Raw genomic sequence first — 15,124 nt, 5'->3', positions numbered from 1 at the left:
ACAACAACAGAGGTTGGTAATCAAGCCTAAACACTTACCACTGTTATCAAAATTGCTGCCTTGAAGGGAGGCACACAGATAGCAGGTTCCCAACACATCTGATATATCCAGCAAAGCTCTGAAATGAACCAGTAGTGTGCACTATATTCAATGAAGTGATGGATACAATACTACTATATGACTTGCACATCTCAGCTATTATTGAAATATGTTAAACTAGAATCACTTATCCCTAATGAAATGAAATGCAAAGCATGACCACTGTATAATTCTTTGCTCTGATTGTTATGAAGTTATATTGCAGAAATTTACAGGAGGTGTACCTTAAGTTATCCATGGCCTTTTGCGAAGCTTTGTAGCGGATGAGCACCAAAGTAATACAGTCCTGGTGGCACTGCTTTCTCATCTGAGTTCAATTTTTAGATGTAATAAGATTTTTTAAAATGTTATGATAATAATTACTTTTAATTGTACAAATGCACAACATTTGTCTTTCCCTTCCAAACATTATCGTGCAGAACCTCTAATTTCATAAGACACGCATTTCATTTCAGTGTATTTTGATGTATGTAACCTTCAACTAGTGATGACTCATCTGTATAATTTAGGGAATGGGAAGAATTGATTAGAAATGTCAAAAACATTAAGTGACGTGTTTTATGTCACAATTCTAACACTAGAATCGGACGCAAAGCGCTTAAAAAACTAAACATGAACACAAAGTCACATGTACATTTTATATAATTATGTGAAAACACTATGAACCCAAGATAGACTTCAGTCAGTTGTAATACTAACCTTGATTCTAAATTGCAACATTAGACCTTAGAATTAATGAAATGTGAGTCCCATGAAGAAACAAGGTCATGTATAGCTGTTGGCTCCTAAGAGGTTAATCCCCAGCATTTGATTAGGTTTCCCTGCAAGTTTTCTGGTTGTCATTAATGGTGCAGGCTGGAAATAGGCACTTTGAGAAAGAATGTATTTCATCCAAACACAAAAACCCCTGACACATAGCAAGGTCATGAACCTGACTGCAACACAATCTGAAGTTTCACATGCTTATGACTAGGCCAACTGTGACTTGACCATCATAACCTGAAGAGACTTTGTATGCAACTCTTATCTAAAATCATCCCTACAAACCTTCACGCACTTACTTCTCGTGCATTTATGCACAGGAATGGTAGCACTGGGGGCACATCATGTGCTACCATTAGTTTTCTTAGAAGCTGTAAATCATAGGCTGGTCCACATCTTGGGTCTAACAGTAAGAATGTAGAATCAATTGAGCACATAACTTCTTTGCAGGACCAGATTAAGATGATTCATTTCAAGTCTTTACTTACTCGCTTCTGCACCAACCAGTTGATCCACCTCCTCTTCCACTGTTCCCACTGAAAAACATTACACGTCTTTTTTTAACTTAATCTCCATTTCTTCTATTACATTATTTTACAATATTCATGTTCAAAACCTATCAAAATATAATTTGAACTTAGAATTGACAAGCCAATATTTGACCTTTAAAATTTCTATATAATTATTGGATTACACTATTACCTTCTACTGCCTGTGCAGCCAAAATGTGGCCATCCATTGCCATAGGACAGCATGTGACTACTGACTCTAGGAAACTGAGAACAACTTAGGGTGAATGATTACAAAGACTATAAACAGCTATAAGTTTCAGCTATAAGTTTTGTCTTTCAAGTTATTAAAACTCTCATAGTCTTTTTAAGTGGGTATTCCATTCTTAATATCTCTTTGTGCAATATAATTATGCCCGTCCCGTTTGTAACTCAACTCCAGAGATAATTACATATTGAACTTCCTTCATCTTTACCATATAGGCTTTCAACAAACATCTCTGCTCTTTTCTGGTCACCTAATTGAAAGAAAAAAAAAAAAAGAAGAAAAAAGGAAAACAAGTTCATTAAAGCTGCAAGAGCAATGCTAACCTACACTTTAGTTCTGCAGGCAGAAAAAGTGTGGAAAGTATACCTACATGTATCTGCTACAATGGGTACTTGATGTACTATTGATGATGAAGTAAAGATAGGTCTACCAAGTTCCTCATCACTTGCGTTTTCATCTGAAGTAGAAAAGTAGGCAGTTAAGACTGGATATGGCTACTACTATTACATATCACATCTTTTTGAGTACCCAATAGATGGTAACAAATAGTCATATTCATAATAATAAATGAATGATTCAAATAATAATAATAATAAAAGAGGAATGACAAATTATAGTAGCCAGCTCAAGAACCTCACCATTCCTCAATCCATCTATCCTTTCGAATTCTACAGTCACACTCACTCACTCACTCACTCACTCAACCAAGTCAACATTATGGCTTCACCTCCATAGGAGGCAGTGGCCATAAAAATTATTTGAATCAAATAATATATGGATGGCTATTTTAGGGTCCACCTAAATTAACCCATTAATGGCCGCAGCTTTTGTGGAAAACTGTGTTTTGAAGCTAGTCCAGCAGATTTGGGGTCACTGTTGGGGTTTTAAAAGCTCTAACTTACCAAAAACCACTTGACAGCTCGTGCACTCGACGGCCTTTCGATCCAAATGCAAAATGGCGGCCTGAAAATCTCAGGCACGCGCAGAGAGCAAAATTTCGACATAGTTTTTGGGTTGAAAAGTCACGCCCCACTTACGACTTCTACTTTTCTCTCTTTCTCCTGCCCTTTTTTTCCCCTCTCCTTGCCTAAAGTTTCTCCTCACTTGCTGGAAATTGAGTAGGCTTCATTTTGGTGTAGAGATTTTTCAGAAACTACTCATTATTTTCAAAGCACATGCTCGGAAAGGTAGGTGGGTAGTGAAACACGATCTTCGTGCAGATTTTCCAGTCAAAGTGACACGGTTTTTTGGCTATTTCTCCAATCTCCTCCACTCAATTGCGCTCATTCTGGTATCGTCTGCAAGATATTTTCAACCCGTTCAAGTACATGCTCGAATTCGTGCTCCAGAGTTAAAATTGATGACGTCACAGGGCGTAGAAAGGGTGTGGGTCCCCATGGGCGCATACGGGCGCACTGGACGTTAATGGGTTAAATATTAACACAAGTTTTTCTCATCTAAACACCAGATGACATGTTTGCGTTACAGCCCCATTTATTGGCACCAAATCAAGTTTCATTTCTGACTATCCTAGAAGTTATTAATCATAACACATAATGCAATGTACCTTTTGGAGGAACCACAACCACCTCGTTGGGGGCTCTCGCTACCCCAATTCCAACATTTCCAGTTCCTGATGTTGATTGCCCTGTTGTATCAAGCATTAAAGAAAAGCACAATCGGCTTGAAAGAAAGTGATTCTTTTGGAAAGTATTCTAGGTTTACTTAACATCATCTTTTCACAGAAACTGAAATTGCTAATGATAACATCACAGTCAATTAAGCTAAGAACGAATTTCAATCGGTAAGGAATGTTCTCCTATTACCGGTAATTGGCGGTTGCTCGATCGTTTAAGAAAAACCTTTAATACTTAAATATGATATGAACTTTTCGTTAATAATCACCTGCTGCACCATCTTGATCTTGATTCGTGTTATCTGAAAAAGAGAGAACGACGTTATTAAGTTAATTTAAAAGAAACTGAATGATGTAGTTTAGCCGAGTGCAGGTTCAGCACATCATGAATCACTTAAGATCATCTTTTCATGGAAACTGCAATTACTATCAGAACATAACAATAAATTAAGCTAGGAATGAATTTCAATCACGTCCTTGGCAAGGAGGCAAGGAAAGTTCTACAATTATCGGTATATGGCGGGTGCTCGATCGTCTTCGAAAAGCCTTTAATGCTTAAATTTTAATATTGATCTTTTCATTAATTAATAATCACCTGCTTCGCCATCCTGATCTTGATTCGTGCTATCTGAAAAAAAGAGAACGACGACGTTATTCATTAAATTTAAAAGACACTGTCTGATGTGTAGTTGAGCCGAGTGCAGACATAGTTAAATATGGTGCAGATTAACATGAGTAGTCCTTGAATGAGACAGATATTCGTAACCATAATTCTACTACACATTGTTGTTCTTCAGTCCTGTGAACAAACGAACTTTTCCGAATACACTTAAAAAATGCATCTTCTACGTTTAAGTAAAAGATCTCTTCAGCACTTGTACCGTGCACAAGTGAGTAAAGACTGGATTGAACTCGGGCCAGACCCCGCCACTTGCGCATCGTCGCTCGCGTGGAGCTCGCGTGTCATCCTCTCGCGGGTTGAAGCATGAAGTACCGCAACGTGCTCTATCTCCAAACTTCAGCATACTTTTCAAAATTATGTCGAAAAACTTGGTTCGAATTTTCCAGTAATCCTCGTTAAAATTTTATCGGGACTGTTGTTACGGCTTGGACATGTCTTGTCGTTATGAAAATGTTTTTTTTTTTTTCCCTAGGGCCTTTTCTAACTATGAAGATGACTTTTCCTTTTCGTTAAGAGTTATCTTACCTCGATCTAATCGCATGAACACTCTAGAGCGGCTTTTGAACGTTGCCTTCATGGTATCCCCGCACATATCATCCCATGTACCAGCCAGGGTCAACAGGTTAGAACCAATGACAGTTCGATAAAAGAGCAATCTAAAAATAAAAACGGTTAACCGCTATAGCGGGCAAGATGGGCCGATCTTGCCCGGTTGGGACTGCCTGCATTGATCTCGCGCATGAAATAAAAAAAAAAATAATTAGAACCATTTTCGTAATTCTTGGACAGGATTTTTTTTCCTCAAAGAAAAGGGTAATGTGTTTACATATACAAAATGTATTTACATTTAAATTGTGGTCATTGCAGCAATAGTTCTAATATAGCTATGTTTTCGGAAAGTAATTCTTTACAATCGTTACGTCAAATAAAGTGATGCACCGCAGGCAGATGTGAAAACGTTTCGTTTCTTAATTAACAAAATTGATAATGTCAAAAAAACATTTCTGGCACTATGACAATCATAATATTGTTTCATTTGCTGATAACGGATATAGTTTGCAGTTTTCAGCCATGTTCATCACTGCTGCAAATTTTCATCTTGCAGCACAATTTTTATTCATGAAATATACAGCTACTGTTGATACACCTATCAATGCCTTGCCCCAACAGGGGGAGTGTGGAATTAGGTGGTAAGAACAGACCATCGCACTTTGTAATAAACGAAAAGATGTAGCACCTTCTAATTACACTTGGTAAATGGTAGGAGGAAAAACTAAGCCTGTCTCGATTGGGTTAGTAAAGTTGCTGGAAAGTCCCTCATTGAAATGCCGAAAACTTTCTAAAAAATTGTCCGGCTACCTAAATATCAAAATTCGCCACATAAATGTTTGATACTTTTATGTCAACGTTAAAATAAAACTTTAGTTTTCGTTAATCACAATAACTTTTAACAACAGTCAAGAATAGCTTGGAACTTAGACAGAGCTCGGTTCGCGCTGACATGGGCGAAATTGGAATTTGTTCTTGTATGTTGGGGGTGAAACTATTCAATCCTCCTCTTCTGTTCGTAATCTTGGAGTGATACTCCATCTCAGTGCTGATATGGAAGACCACATTAAAAAGATTTTCGAAAAATGTCATTTCCATCTAACTAACTGATATCAGTAAGATCAGTACATATTTGGATCGTGAATCTGCTTAAGCAATTATTCATCCTTTTGTTACCACTAACTTGGACTACTGTCTGTACTGCTATTTTATATGGATTACCTAAAGTTCTCTTAAACCGCCTACAGCTAGTGCAGAATAGGGCAGCGCGCATTGTAACATTTACAAATAAGTATGAACATTTAACTCCCATTTTAATAGATAAAAATAAAAATAAATAGAAATCCCAACATCAGGGTAGTCCCATCAGAACTTAAAGCTCTGCTATCGATAGGAGCCCTGGTGAATAGGATCCAAAAATAAATATAAAATAATAAAAAAGTCTTATTCAATATAATATTACAGAAAATTCTAATTAACGTGACTGTTATAAACAACATATCCATGATAAAAAAAAAAAAAAAAAGATTTCTTGGCTGTTTCAGTTCTAGCACGAGGCAAATGAAGCAAATTTCCTTGTCTTCTTCTGGTATTATTAAGGTTAGGGTTGGGTATAGAGGACAATTACCAGAAATACATTTATTAAACACTTTAAAAGTATGTTCGTCTCTTCTCGACTGTAATAACACTTACTGAAAGGCCATTTAAGATCCATTAAAGCTTGCCCACTATCCTTAGATTTTGAAACAATTTTGGATGCCCTTCTTTGAAAATTATCCAGAAGTCCGGCATTGCTAAAACTTGGGTGCGGCCAGACATAGTTTTCAAATCGGTTCAGTTCTTTGCTTTTGATTCCAAAATACCGAAGTTTCCTGAAAAAAATAGAATGATCTATTGTGTTGAATGCCTTACGCAAGTCCACAAAAGCTAGTCGTCGGGAACTTTGCTCTGAGACAGTGAAGCATTAATTATTGCTTGAAACGTCAGCTTCTGTAATCGTTACGGTGGCTAGTTTACCATTTCAACTTTGTTGATATATCCAAATTATTTCGTTACTCCCACCGACGCAGCCCCAAACAGTTTCTTTTAAAACTATCAGCCTTTATTAATTATTACTGTTAATAGGTTTTGTGACTATTGCAGAAGCGTCCTTTAGAAGTCTCTGTGGAATGTTATCTAAGCCGACTGCTTTGCCTGACTTAAGTCGTCGGCCTTCCGACTGAACAGCAGTTTCAGAACTGTCAGTAAACAGAAAAGTAGCGTTCGTAGCCTCTGTTAAAGATATACTTCACGAGAGTTTCGATGCAGCATTTACAAACGATTTTCAAAGGTTGACAGCTGTATTTACGAATGTACTGTTGAAATAATTTACGATTGAGCTCTTTTCAGTTATTACTTGACCGTCGACTTTGAGTTGTGGAGATGGTTCTTTGCTTTCGGAGGGGATGATTTTCTTAACTGTAGTAATCTAGTAGTAGTAGATACTTTTATTTAGCTAGGGTAACTCCTAAAGTTACAAAAACTGATATCCTTAGAGGCCCTTGGAGATTCACCAAGAAATATATCCAATTTTCTCAGCTTTTTTACCAGCTCGTACTCTTTGCGTTCTTGTTCGAATAAGTTACTCAAGGACCTAAATTATGGAACAGCATACCCGCATCTTTAAGAAATGCCGATTCCTTGAATTCTTCCAAAAAAGACATATTTAAGTCGCCAAGCTTTCTTGATCTGTAAATATATTTCTGTTTAATTTCCATGTTTATATAATGTAGTTGTTAGATTTTTCAGTGTTTTTAAATACATTTTGTGATACTGTTAAGCGCCTAGAGCAATTAGTGATATAGACGCTACATAGATAAAGTTTATTATTATTATCATTGTTGTTATTATTATTAGTAGTTGATAAATATTCAAGAAATTCGCATAAATTTAAGTTTTCCATAAACGTTGACGTTTTCGCGCTCGATATGTGCTCTAAACCTATATTTTGAGCACAATCTATGTAGAAATAGATTATTATCTCTTAGGTACAGTTAATGCGCCAAGGTTTTCCGAAAATCTCCCGCACGTGACATGATCGATCGTTGCTTTTTTCACGTGTGTGTTGTTGACAGTGTAACCAAAGAGGCGATGAGATTCACTACCTCGTGTTAAGTAGTGAATTGATAGAATCTTTTACCCTCAATTTTGTTAGCACCCACTTCATTTTTATTTTTGTGCCCTTCACTTCGGCATCTCTAAGTATTTTCACAAGGTCGCCCTCTTTCCTCCTTGCGAACCGAGAACCGGCACTTCTTTTCTGAAGATTTTCTTTCGCCGCGTACTTCTTTCACTTCGACAAGTTGCTATTAAAAAATTTCTCCGAGTATGCCAATCTTGGAACTCGGACACTTGTCATTGTCTATATTTCAGAAATGTGCATTTGTTTCACGAGAGAAATGGTTTAGTCTTCGTGGCGAAGATTGAAAATGACTCTCGACCAATGAGGGCATGAGAATTTCCATGGTTATTGTGAAAAGGCCACAAACAAAGTGCGAAAATTTTATTTCAAAGAACGACAGAACAAAGGGTCGCAGCTCCGCCTCTCGTTTTCGCAGCAGTAGCGGTTTCTTAGCAGTCACAAAATAAGTAGTAAAATACAGCAAATCAAGCATCCGAAGAGCATCAAGATGAATCTCATGGACATTAACAGGCCTACTAATGGTCCAGTCCTCAATGTAATAACTTGGCTACAGCGGCACAACTTGATAGCGAGTCCTCTGAGATGCGTGCCATGCAATAGAGGAATGGAATTAGTAGAGAGAAATCCAGACCACGTAGATGAATATGTGTGGTAAGAATAGACAGTACCAATACTAACCTTTTTTAAATATCTACTTTCTATCACTGACATACTACTAGGTAGTTTAGCATTGAAATAAGTGATCATCGTAAATCGGAATTCTTCACGAGTTAGACCACTGCTTTCCCTTTTCCAAATTTAAGCAAAATGACTAACAATCGATCCTTGTCTATAATTATAAAATATTTTTCTTTATAAGGAGATGCAAAGGCTGTAGAGGCAAAAAGTCTCTGAGAGAAGGCAGTTTTTTCGCCGAGTTTCCCCGGATTCCTCTGAAAAAAATCCTAATTGTGATCCATCTGTGGAGTCAGCGCGAGTTGCGCTCTAGAGTTTTTTCCACGGTTGGATTGATGAAAAACACCGTTGGACGTGTGTTTGCCACGCTCCGCTTCATTTGTAAGAGAGATATAGAAGATAGACCAGTCACCCCATTTGGCGGGCGTGTGTACGTGGTCAAGTGTGACGAAAGTCAATTCAAGCACAAATCGAAGGTGAGTAAGTGCACTGTCATTTTCATTTCAAACGGAGGCTTCTGTTTGAAAACTTAGTTTCGTATCAACTTCTTGACAACTTTTAAAGAAAATCTATCAATTTCCGTGCTCGCCAAGTCTCATTTATTTATCTGGTTATGGTTTTTCAGAGGTTACGATCCCTCTTAAGATTGCCCCCCTGTAATACGCCCGCCTCTACTAGCTTAGAACATCCCACAATCAGAGTAGTCTTTAGAATTGCCGCCAAGTATCAGACACATCCAACTCTCCGTACGGAAAAATTATTTTACTACGAAATATTAATAGGGTTTGATCCGCAAGCATTTTTTCTTGCTGCAAGTCATACATATGCTCGCGAGCACAGCCAGGTTGAAGAATTGTCCGTTTTTCTGGCTACTGTGCCCATAGTACAAAAACGCCTAACACCCGCCATTAAATCTGGTAAGAAGGAGGGTTTATATGCCAGGAGGGTGCTTGATTTCGCACGCATCAAATCAAAGTTAATCATTATTTTGACAAGCATGAATGCCAATGTAAATCTCCACTTTAAAAAATTTAAACGTTATAGTATCAAAGAGGTCGCATGGCCAGCAATGAAGTGTGGGTGTTTGGCGTTATCTCTACGGAACACAGTCCTTGTCGCGGCTACTTTCAAGTTGTGAGGAGAAGAGACCGCCGAGCATTGTCCAATATTCTTCAAAGGGTCCTCCTGCCTGGATCAGAAGTGCACACTGACGACTGGGCTGCGTACAGGAACCTTCATCTGTACGTTCCTAACGTGACCATGCACAGAATAGTTGTCCATCAGAACAACTTCGTTGATCCCGTTACTGGCGTACATCCGCAAGAGGCAGAGTCAGCGTGGGCGCGCGTCAAGTACCACGTAAAGAGAGAGAAAGGAATCCGCCTAGGGGACATCCAGGATTTCCTTGACGAACACATGTTGCGAGATTGGCGCGGGCTGGAAGCCGTTTTCGAAAATGTTCTGGCAATAGCACCAACGTACTATCCCTTATAAATAATAGCAACTCCATGAAAACTCCAGTATGCCTCTTGAACAGTGTTTGTTTTATTTACCCCAAAACGAAGTGTTCGGGCTTTGATAAGGCCAAAACAAGGCGGAAAAACCATCGCTTTTCCTAAACTTGCAATCAGCAATTTCCTTTATACCTTTTGCAGTAAATGGTTTGAACCCGGGGGGGTAAAATGTGAAGGTGTAGTCTGATCGTCCGGGTTAGTAGTCCTGAGAAGGACTGTTGTCGGTGGTAGTGACTGACGTTTCGACAACCTGTGCGGAAGTCATCATCAGAGTCAAGTGAATGATTGTTGTCAGTAGAATGTTCTTATTCCAGTTCGTGTGAAATGATCGGTGCTGCCGTGATGTTATTGGCTGTAAGTCTCAAGTGACGTAAGTCGGTCGTGATTGGTCTGTTTCGATCTGTTGGTAAAGTTAGGTCGTTCTTTTTCATAAACATCACAAACGACCGAAAAAGAACGACCTAACTTTACCGAGAGATTGACACAGACTAGTCACGACCGACTTACGTTACTTGAGTCTTACAGCCAATAACATCACGGCAAAACCAACCGATCATTTCACACGAACTGGAATAAGAACATTCTACTGACAACAATCATTCACTTGACTCTGATGATGACTTCCGCACAGGTTGTCGAAACGTCAGTCACTACCACCGACAACAGTCCTTCTCAGGACTACACTCACCCGGAAGATCAGACTACACCTCCACATTTATATCTTTTACTTAGCGAGGCTAAGCAATCTTGGAATTGTGAACAATTTCCGTACTGACGACTTTCGGCTTAATTTCTCGCTTTTTGTTTTTTTTTCTCGCACATCGCCTCTGAATGAATAGTTGAAATAAAGTGAGTCTCGCGACTTAATGACATAGCCAGAAGGTGATGATTATTGCCAATGTGACACAAAGTAAGGAATCATTCGTTGAAAGCAAAACGGATGGGTTAGCTCAATGATACTCTGAAAGGCTCGCACTTGCTTAATTAATGGTTTATTTCATCCATTCATTTCTTTTGTGATAATAGATAGGTTTTCACAACTTATTTAAACAATAGCCTATTTTCTGTGACTCCACCCACACAAAGGAAATACCTTTGGCGGTTTTTACATAATTTTGATTTCAGTATCAACAAGATGCGAAAAACTATGCCCATCAAATGAAATGAAAAGTCCTTTTCGTCGATAGGTAATGATGGCCCTAATAATTTCTACTTTTATACACTGTAAAGGTTCTAGAGAAAGGAATCGTTTATTCAAAGCGAAACTGATAGCGATAGGTTTGCTCATCCAAACAGTAAAGGTTTGCACTCCCTTAGTTAACAGTTGAATTTATCCATTTATTCTTTTCTGACCATTAATATTGGTTCTCACAACTTATTTAAACAATACCCCCCCCCCCCCCTTCCTGTTAATCCAGGCACACACAACCGCAAATACTGTCGGCGGTTATCACAATGGAGGTTATCACAATTTTAGATAAGCAATTTTGATTTCAGTAGAAACAGAACTTTATACAACGAAGCGAAGCACTTGTCAAACTTGAAAAGTAGTCTTGTCGCAATGAAATCGACAATAACTCAGGAATTAATGTCATTCCAAAATTAAGCAAGGCATAATTCGAAATCTGCAGACGTGCAATACGTATTGTTGAATGACTTATTCGAGATGATTTTTTAAAACAACTTAAATGGTGAAAATATGCAGACATTGGAGATCTCATCCTGTGGAAAATGTTTATCTAAACAAAATGCAATCTTCCCATTTATAAGTGCAGTACCAGGAAGTATCTCTTAAAATAATCTTTGTCCCATGAACACTTTTTGTCATTGAATAAGGTGTGGAAATACAACTTTAATATACCTGTTATCAAAGTGCGCGAGTGCTTGTTGAGAGTCACTGTGGTTTACTTTCCTATTGGTTGTTGAAGGGAAGTTGTTTCCTGTGAATTTTGATGTTCCACAAACATAGGCGGTTTATTCCTTCACACTCCTAACAAAAGCTAGAGAGAGAGAAAGAGAGAGAGATCCTCCGAGCGAAGAGAAACGACAAGCCATTTTAAACTGACCAAACATGAGTCACTCTCGTTCGATTTTTGACTTCATCGCATTCAGCGATTCTATCCCAGCTGAATACCTGTGTAATGTTTGGTAAGTTGAAGTTATTACCATTTGCTATAAATATTTAACTTGTGACTTGAATGGATAATACAGTTCACGCCATTTTCGGAATAACATGCCAGCCTGGAGCTATTTTCCTGACCTTACTTCGTCTTCTCTTTTACAGCAAGAATCCCATTCTAGACGCAGAACTAGCAACACCGTGTGGCCATTCCCTTTGTGGTTTCTGCGTGGATATGTTTAAGAAAGAAGCCAAGGGCAATCCAGCACATGTGAGATGTGCCGTCAGCCTGTGACGGCGGTCTGCTCAAACCGCCTCGCGAATACCATGCTTGGGATGGTCCATGGGCAGTGCAAGTGCTGCGGAGAGAATATTGCGCTAAACCGGGCCAAAGATCACCTAGAACAGTGTCCGGAGTTAGAATTAAATTGTCAAGAATGCCAAGAAAGCATGAAAAGGAAACAAATAGACGCACACAAAGCGACGTGTTCAATGGTGGAAGTCCTCTGCAAATGTGGCATCAGCTTCAAAAGAAAAGATAAAAAGAAACACGGAGATCTAACTTGTAGTGTTACAGAGGTGCTTTGCCAACTTAAATGTGGACAAAATATCACGAGGTAGTTTCAAATAGGACTTTTGGAAGATACGTGAGTTAAGCCTTGTCTTTTCGCAAAACTTGCAACGTGATACCAACTTTTTTTTTATCACCTTGTGGCATCAGAAGGGCAGATTCTAATTATGGGTATCTTTTGATTTCTAAAATTCCTTTACATACCTCAGGAGCAAACATATAAAGAGAATATCTTAGCTGATTTCTTTATGTAATCATGATATCGTTATTTTTTTGCCGAATTTCATATAGTTCCCTTCACCACGCTAAAGTATACTTTAAATTATGATGATCCAAAGAGTAACCTATCCTGTTAAAAATTATCCTTAAATGCGCTTACGATGGAATCATATCATCCGATGTTTCCGAGTAACCTGATTGCTTAGAGGTTATGTAACGTATTGATCATTCAGCTCTCAAACAGACTGGTGTTACCAGCTGTACCAGTAAGAAGCAAAACACGGCATAAGGATGTGAGATGATTAATACTGCATGTCATTTTTGACAAGGTTTCTTTTTATTTCAAAAGGAGTTTAATATCATCTCATTCGATTGATTGTGGAGAAAGAGTGTGTATCTGCCCTATGAAAGGTTGCGAAAAGGCAATACGAAGGAAAAACAAGGAGGAACACATGGAGGGAAACCAAAGAAAACATTTGTCCCTAATGACCAAGGAACGCCAGAAACTTCTTTGGAACGTCCTCGCTAAGGTAGGTGGATGATAAAATGTGCAAATAAAGGAGGGGTGGGTATCGGCTGTTAGCGTTTTTTTCTTTTTTCTTTTTGCTCTTAACTCAAAAAAGCCATAATTTGGGTTGGAGTTTTTTTATGCAATAGAAATCTGTTTCCTTTAAATGTATCATATATAATGAAATAGTTTCAGTCACTTTTAACAAAGCTCGTGTTGCAATAGGCTTCTACGCAGACGTTCTTTGGGCTCGTCACGCAATCTTCCTCTCCCACGAACTAAGATATAAAATAGCTACTCTTAAGGATCAATTTTTGCCCCCGTTTCTTTAAAACTCGCTTTTGTAAGCAACGAGCCGTTTCATTGGCCATTTTGTTGACCATAATAACGTGGTATTGTGCGCGTCGTTTTCGTCTTTCGCCCACGCCCTAGGCGATCGATGCAATACTGCAAAAAGGCTTAGGGTTTTATTACGAGAACTAATAGCCAAAGTACTGGTTTGAAATAATGATAGAATAATTAATCCCTTATTCCATGGTGTAACATGTGGTACATTTAGCTCATCGCTATAGATTTTCCTCGCCTTTAAGTCTACGGAGCTCGTAAAAATAGTGAGCGCCTGGGAACATACGAAAATCCTTACGAAACTCGCTAGGCACATTACTTTACATTAAATGTTTTTCATATGTTTTATCTCAAAAGTATGTATATTATTTTCTTTTTTCAGGTACCACAAAACATAAAACCAACACCAAATGGAATGGTTACTGTATTCACCTGGACGTTACCCACAGCAAAGCCGAATGCAGTATTTCGCTCTCTAATATTTGAAAAGTGGGAGAGACAGTGGTGTATCCTTGACGATACCAATGATTGCATTTATCTTCAGTACTCTCAAGGCGCTGATTCAGCGTGCGTATCTGTAAGGTAAGTTTCTAAATCTTGACAATGAACATATCAGAGTCAGTTGCTGCTGCAGAGTGGACCCTATGTATCCTAGTTTCATTACTGAGAGCAAATAAACTTCTGTCAGAGGGCGTGGATAAAACGTGGCCTAGGCCATGGCCTACCCTGTGGCCTACCCCATGGCCTAACGTATGGCCTAACGTATGGCCTACCGGTAGGCAGATTTTTAAGAACATAAAAATAAAATCAGTAAGAGTCGAACGAATACGCTAGCGTACAAAAGGGTATACTAAGAGGTCGCTAACACGATTTTCAACGTCCGAGTGAACGAAACACTGCAAATATCACAGCACTCAACTATACCGGTAGGTTAAGGGGGAGGGGAGAGGAGGGGCCAATATATTGCGTGGTCGCCTAGGCGTATTTCCTTTCGTAAACGGCCGTTGCCATTTGAAACGGTCAATTTTGCCATTTTGAAACGGTCGTTGTCATTTGTCGAAACAGTCGCTGCCATTTTGTAATGAATGGAAACGACTGTTCTCGGAAATGGCAACGACCGTTTCAAAATGGCAACGGTCGTTTACGAAAGGGAAAATTGCGTCGCAGAGGATATGCAAAATGGCGGTCAGTTGGTGACATATAGTGGAGTGCTAGTGTAAAAATGTAATCAGGAACGGCGTTATATCGGAGAGCATATCCGGGTAAGAAAAAGCTAACATAACGTGCCAGGCCAATTTTTTAAGTGCTGTAGAGTATTGAATTTGCAACGAGCACCCCGGGACACGCACGCATCGTCGTCGTAAACATTTCCCAAACTTTGCTTGCTTTTTCCAAAGAAAGGGCCAGTATTGCACTAATTTGAAAGGAGAACTGATATGATGATGTTTGCCCAAAAGTTGCGTTTAACCGGCTTCTCTTCCTCGATT

General features: G+C 38.8%; 2 protein-coding genes across 9 annotated transcripts in view; one reads left to right on the top strand and one right to left on the bottom strand.

The window, feature by feature from the left end:
- Window positions 1-4,174, bottom strand: part of LOC148740817 (uncharacterized) — a 36,688-nt gene extending 32,514 nt beyond the window's left edge. For 3 of the 8 annotated variants that reach the window (XM_088731047.1, XM_088731038.1, XM_088731042.1), the window contains exons 1-10: window positions 3,870-4,168; window positions 3,544-3,576; window positions 3,206-3,286; window positions 2,009-2,095; window positions 1,847-1,888; window positions 1,564-1,629; window positions 1,350-1,397; window positions 1,161-1,264; window positions 324-406; window positions 39-118 (exon numbers count right to left, since the gene is read on the bottom strand). In XM_088731047.1, the coding sequence (XP_088587173.1) occupies window positions 39-118; window positions 324-406; window positions 1,161-1,264; window positions 1,350-1,397; window positions 1,564-1,629; window positions 1,847-1,888; window positions 2,009-2,095; window positions 3,206-3,286; window positions 3,544-3,576; window positions 3,870-3,933 (688 nt within the window). In that variant the 5' untranslated portion in view covers window positions 3,934-4,168. Of the gene's footprint in view, window positions 1-38; window positions 119-323; window positions 407-1,160; window positions 1,265-1,349; window positions 1,398-1,563; window positions 1,630-1,846; window positions 1,889-2,008; window positions 2,096-3,205; window positions 3,287-3,543; window positions 3,577-3,869 lie in introns of all 8 variants that reach the window. The other 5 variants (XM_088731025.1, XM_088731033.1, XM_088731051.1 and 2 more) reach the window with 5 other exon arrangements.
- Window positions 4,175-8,081: 3,907 nt separating this feature from the next.
- LOC111320531 (uncharacterized) lies at window positions 8,082-9,855 on the top strand. The gene is made up of 3 exons (XM_088731086.1): window positions 8,082-8,337; window positions 8,546-8,837; window positions 9,406-9,855. The coding sequence occupies exons 1-3, from the start codon at window positions 8,174-8,176 to the stop codon at window positions 9,853-9,855; spliced, it is 906 nt and encodes a 301-aa protein (XP_088587212.1). The 5' UTR covers window positions 8,082-8,173.
- The last annotated feature ends 5,269 nt before the right edge of the window (window positions 9,856-15,124 follow it).

Source organism: Stylophora pistillata, chromosome 1 (genome assembly GCF_964205215.1).
Source record: "Stylophora pistillata chromosome 1, jaStyPist1.2, whole genome shotgun sequence".
Classification (NCBI taxonomy): domain Eukaryota; kingdom Metazoa; phylum Cnidaria; class Anthozoa; order Scleractinia; family Pocilloporidae; genus Stylophora; species Stylophora pistillata.
Note: the sequence above shows the minus strand (reverse complement) of the source record. Positions and strands in the feature narration are given on the sequence as shown.